The following is a 6000-nucleotide window of genomic DNA, read 5'->3' as shown; positions in this document are numbered from 1 at the left end:
CCTCCTCAACGAGACATACGAGCGCGTAATGCGCTACCTAAAGTTTGTTTCGTTATTTCTTTCGTTCTTTCTTTCCGCCTTCCCTTCTTTCTTTTGTTCTTGGTTCGCTTTTTCTTCATTATTTCTTTCGGTCTTTCTTTCTGTCCTTTTTTCTTTCGCTTGTTCATTCACATTCATCCAATACATCTTTGCTTGCTTACGCGGGTATGAGCTATTCCTGATGACAATAATTTTTGCATCACTGATTTTTTGTATCACTGGACTAGACGCTTTTTTTCTGGTGTTATCCATTGCAGTGAGCTACTTAAGATTTTTGCCTTAAGATTACTGAAAGATCAGACCGTCGTCTGATTTAGCTTACTTCCGAAAATGGCGTCGAAGAGACAGTTGGAGAGGCGAGGGCCTACTCTTGGAATATGAAACATCCTGTTGAGAGAGCAAGGGCAAGTAGAGATCAGCGCAGAACCCATGAATGATGCAACGGAAAAGGGCATGTGAAATTCGAATCCAATGTTCATTAAAACAAGCGGGGCAAAATTTAATGACACACTAGAGGGAATTTTTTCAAACACAAGACGCTGCATGTAACTTTAGTACAATAAATTCGGCACACGTGGAAATCTTCTGGTATTATCAAAGTGGGGACAAAAAGCATCTGTGCACGCTTTGTACGAGATCGGTGGGCTGGGACACTTATTCATTTTGAGTCGCCCGTGATACATAGTCGTGCGTGTAGTAAAATCACATGACCTGATTGCCAGCACGAAGAATTAACGCTGAGTGATTACTAATGAAACACGTGCGCTTGATTTTCTGTACATCTATTATGCACGTATCCGACGTGCGTGTCGCAGTAACGTAGACTTTTCTCTGCCTTAAGTAGCTGTGGCCATTTCGCTAGCTAAATGGATCTCTCTCGGACTTTGTCGCAGGTTTTACTGCGGCCTTAAATATGACACTGACTCATTTTCTGCAAAATCATATTCTGTTCTTCGCCAATCGCTACACCAGTGGTCACAGTACATAGGGATTGAGCCGCAATAAGTTGGAACATGTCTTGGGCGGATATGTTTGCTTAAGCTCCTTTTCGCAGGTTAGAATGCTTATTCGGTTGTTGCATCAATGTTTCAGTCTGGTATCTCAGTGACGGCTGTGCGATGCACTTAACACACACAGCATTCAATCCGAGCAAGTTTGTGCTAATACGGGCTTAAATTGCCATGAACGTGAAATCAAGGAAAACATGCAGTCCAGAGCCAGTCGCCACTGACATGAGCATCTGGCTAGCAATTCCAGTGCACAAATCGCAGGGCAAACGACAAGTGTGTAAACATTGTATAACACTGCATTATTCAATGAAACAATCCCAAAATAAAGAAAACAATATATCAATAAAGCATAGCATAAAGTTGACTACGTACGATTTATTTGGTGCGAAAAAACGCCGCTGCTTTGTCTATCGAAAGCCAACATCATGAACTACTCAAGACTAACGTTTTTGCGCTGCTTGGCTTCTCAGGAATCACCTTGTCACACAGTGGAGTATCACTTCCGGCGCGTGGTGTTTTAGCGCGGGGCAATAATTTTCGTAGCGTATGCCGTAACGTGTGTTCCAATAAACTCCGGCTTGAGGAAACAATTCAGCACTATTTGTTCACAATAGTTGTTTCTTTTTTTTTTTTTGGCCAGAAGGACATTTGCCAAAATTATTTTCCTAAGATATATTCTCTGGGTTGCGTAGTTTTTTTTTCTGACAGTTTTTTTTTCACAAGATACAAATATCACTTACGCACCCATATCAGCCCGCGTTGTCGCACCTATGTGTGCTTACAGGAGAGTTTTGCGGCTAAACACACATATCTTGCTATAACTTGCCGAGTGGTTCTAATTTTACGATAAATGCTATTTACGGTAGTGCCTGTACCCATATTAACAACGTCAGTCCCACGTAATCGACTGCCTGAGAAGGACATAGCTTGCGAAGATTTTAAGAAAAGAAACGATTGTTTGAAGTACAGCCTTTGCTAATTTAAATTAAATTTGGCGCCTTTTAATTTTAGCAAGATAGTCCTGCATCTTTCTAATTTTTAAATTCGTTTTGTTGCAATTCAAGAGCGCTATCATTAATTAGCCGCAGAAGCGGAGTTCAAAGGCGCACATATATTTACACTTAGAAAACATACCCTTCCTTTGCTGAAGTTGGTATTGAAATGTTGAAGAGGCTCAGAGGAAGAACTGTAAGCGAAAGCGAAAGGATAGTAAATGACTTCTATTCGTCAAGAGCAAAGACAAAGTGCAATGACCTTCTTGAAGATAAGAAAATTTAAGTAAGCCTCACGCTTTCCTTAATACTTTCTTGGTTTCTTTATTAAAACCGGTGATTTCAGAGAAAATCAATAAGCAGAAATCAGCTTACAGCAGATTAAGTTCCTGTGCTTTCGGCATCACTTTTCCTCATACATTAGAAAGGCACCGGCAAAGCCAAATGTGAAGCTATCGGCGGCGTTCGCACAATGAAAGTTAGGACTCGAAGTAGAATAAATAAAATAAAGAAAGATAGCCTGGCTTCTTACTATTTATTTGCACGCTGCATAGTGCATTTCTATTGGAAGGTAACGAAAGAGAAAAGCCGGAAAAGGCGTTAGGAAAAAGGGTGGCAGTTTGGGCGAGTTGGTATGTCATGACTTTTATAGGCTTGTAGCGCAGCTCAGTATGAGCAAAAAGAAAGGTGGAAGGGGTTGTGAAAAGTAACGGAGAACAGAGTGAGCGCTAACTTCCAACTGATGGTTTATTTTGTGACACAGAAGGCTACTTACACACTCAGCGAACCATGTGACATGAAGAGATAACACAAAACCAAGCAACAAAACTGAAAGTAGCCATGTGAAAAAACATATTCAGACAGCCTGTGGCGGCAGTCTGATATGCGCCATTTCATTGCTTGATAATGATAATGAAGGTGAGCTTACACGTGTATGACCAAGAATTATGATAGCCTTTGCTTCGACTATTTCTCTTGTAAGCTGATTATGACTACGACCTAGAATGACGCGTTCTTCTAGAACAGGTTCCCAATCACGTGTTTTGCAGTGCTGCGCAAGAAACCCCCCAGCTGTAATACAGTTCTTAGCATTGTAACCATGTCTGAATGATAGGCTGCGCGAACACGGCAACAATGCTAAGAATTGTATTACAGCTGGGGGGTTTCTTGCGCAGCACTGCAAAACGTGTCGTTGCGAACCTGTTTTGGGAGAATGCGTCATTATAGGTCGCAGTCATAATCATCTTCAGAGAAATCAATCATAATCAGAGAAATCATCGAAGCAAAGGCTATCATAGGTCTGGGCCATGCATGTGTAACCTCGCCTTCATTTTTTTCACATGGTTACTTTCAGTTTAGTTGCTTGGTTTTGTGTTATCTCTTCATGTCACATGGTTCGCTGAGTGTGTAAGTAGCCTTCTGTGTCACAACATAAACCATCAGTTGGAAGTTAGCGCTCACTCTGTTCTCCGTTACTTTTCATTACCCCTACCACCTTTTTTTTGCTCATACTGAGCTGCTCTACAAGTCTAAAAAAGTGTTGGGAAAGAATTTTCCGGAGTGCAATCGGGGATATATGAATGCCAGCTCGAGTGATCAGCTTGAAAAAGCGCCTTCATAACTTTCGTTGTTGGTTTACAATAGGCTCTTAAGTTGCCGGCGGACAACACTCCGAGGTATTCGTCAGAGGTAGATACGAATAGCTGTCACAAGCCTTCATATTTGGCCATAGTGAAATATTTAAAGGCAGAAAATATTCCTTTGTTGAACGGTATACTGCAAGTGCGAACAAAAACGTACGACACATGCGCAAAATTTTGAACGTTGCTTCAACCAGAGTAGGATACCACAAGAACTCCAAATTGGTGTTTTTTTTTTTACAAGAAAACAGGTCTTGCTCTCCTAGTTGATATTTTGTTTGCGACAATTATGAAAATATGTAAGAGTTGTCCTTGAAAAAACACCGATGTATTTCATGTTGCTCATTTCCTACGGTTTCTCGTGTTTCGTGCGAAGACACCTTTTTTTTTTTTTTTTTGAAGTCGCTGTAATTCTACGCCTTTCATACTGATCTGTCCGTAGGGTATGCTACATACAAGGTGTCCCAGCTAACTTTAGCCAGGGTTTAACGATATGCGAATGCCACGTAGCTGGACAGAACCAAGGTAACGTTGTTTGCGGTCGCTTGGAGATAATCAAATCATTTTTTCATTCCACCTAATGAGATAATTCGTCCTACTTAATTGTTCAACTTCTCAAATATTATATTACGATGAAAAGTGTCAATGAGAAAATTGAAAAGCGACATGAAAAGCTCCCGATACAGCTTTATGTTGCTCAATACGTGCTACATAAGAGTGTTTTTCCGAGCGTTAAAGAAGCCCGCAAATGCAGGCAACATTGCCGCACGACTGGCGACTCGAGGAACTGGGACACCCTGTATGCCACGCGCACTGCCTTGCACAACATAGCACAATTTATTTCACCGGAGCCCTAATGAACACGTTTTGATGCTTCTGCATGCAATATCTGTTCGCCGCAAATGACGCGAGAGTAAGCACTGCCATGGACTCACCGACGGCTCTCCATCCTGGGTCGTAATAGCAGTTGGTGTTAAACAGTGATAAACGCCTTCTAGGACAAAGACAAAAGTCAGTTTGTACGCTGATTGTCGTTTGTAAACATAGCTACGGCTCTCCCGTTGAAAATTAACCAAGGATTTCAGCGGCACTAGGCCAGTATAGTCACTAAACTAGAAATTGTCATCATTAGTTGTATTGAATTCCGCGCACGCTGCTCTGTGGGCTTTTACTGTTGTACCATTTGCGCGAGTCTTCATTTCGAACGTCTAACGACAGTCTAAACGTGAGTGTAATTCACTCATAGAGGCTGAGTCATCCATACTGGCTTTCGCACTGATAAATTTACGCGCAAGCCCCGAGTTAAGCTATAGAATTTTACCATTGTGTGTCGAGTACGTTTCTTGTAGGATGTGCCATGCTTCTGTTAAAAATTCGCTGGTGCAGTGTTCGGTTATTAGGCCTACGTTATTTACACGTCAGTCCCCTTCCTCCATCAGGATAATATTTTTCTTATCACCGGGAAAATATAGAACGTTACTTAGACAAGATTTCTTTTAATTTTTAATTCATGGGCACGGGTTTCTATGGGAAAACTGTTATTGCGTTCTAAAACAACCCATTCATCTTTCAGCATGCTATTTACTGCGTTATTTTTCTGTTTGCGTTCTACTTGCAGTGCGCAAAATATGAAAAGTGCCGCGTGGTTTCACGCCCTCTGGCCGCGATGTTAGCTCACCAGTAGCAGTAATCTAGCTCGACAAGCATAACTGTGCTACATACCACAGGCGACATAAAAAAAATTATGTTAGCACGAAATGAGAAATCCATAAGGTCTTAAAAAGTGAAGGTGCACGATACAATTGAGGGCCCAGACGTGTTGCCCATAAAGGCTGCACGCATTCGCAAGAGCAAATTTTATTCATTATTGAGTACTTCGATTATCGATCTGTTCCACTCATTGCGGTTGAACATGATAGTTGGACAGTGTGAGAGATAAAATTTCACTGTCTAAGAAGAAAGTCATTTGGGTCATAGTTGGGGTTTGTGATTTTTCCTAGAACGCTGTGTTTGCGTGTTGGTGCATTTCACTTGCACCCACAGGCTTGCATGATGATGATTATTATTATTGTAGTGTTCTGTGGCGCAAGGAGCAAGTATGACCAAAGAGCGCCAGACCAGTGTTAATGACATTGAAATGAAGCGAATTACGAGCAATGGATGTGAAGGGGCTGTAAAGGGGCCTAAAATACGGTTGCTGCAAAGTGCCTAAAACCTACATGTAATAAAATTATGGCAATGACTAATGAAGTGGTGCTATGGACACGAAAGATACTTTGTGAAACAAGGACGGTACACTAAAATAGGTCAGACGCAAAA

General features: G+C 41.5%; 1 protein-coding gene across 1 annotated transcript in view; it reads right to left on the bottom strand.

The window, feature by feature from the left end:
- The window catches only part of LOC142570647 (neprilysin-1-like), a 116253-nt gene that overhangs the window by 21908 nt on the left and 88345 nt on the right, over positions 1-6000 (bottom strand). The window contains exons 15-17 of the mRNA XM_075679008.1: positions 4617-4675; positions 2184-2235; positions 362-426 (exon numbers count right to left, since the gene is read on the bottom strand). Of these exons, the coding sequence (XP_075535123.1) occupies positions 362-426; positions 2184-2235; positions 4617-4675 (176 nt within the window). The remainder of the gene's footprint in view (positions 1-361; positions 427-2183; positions 2236-4616; positions 4676-6000) is intronic.

Source organism: Dermacentor variabilis, chromosome 2 (genome assembly GCF_050947875.1).
Source record: "Dermacentor variabilis isolate Ectoservices chromosome 2, ASM5094787v1, whole genome shotgun sequence".
NCBI lineage: Eukaryota > Metazoa > Arthropoda > Arachnida > Ixodida > Ixodidae > Dermacentor > Dermacentor variabilis.
This window is presented reverse-complemented; position numbering and strand designations above follow the sequence as displayed.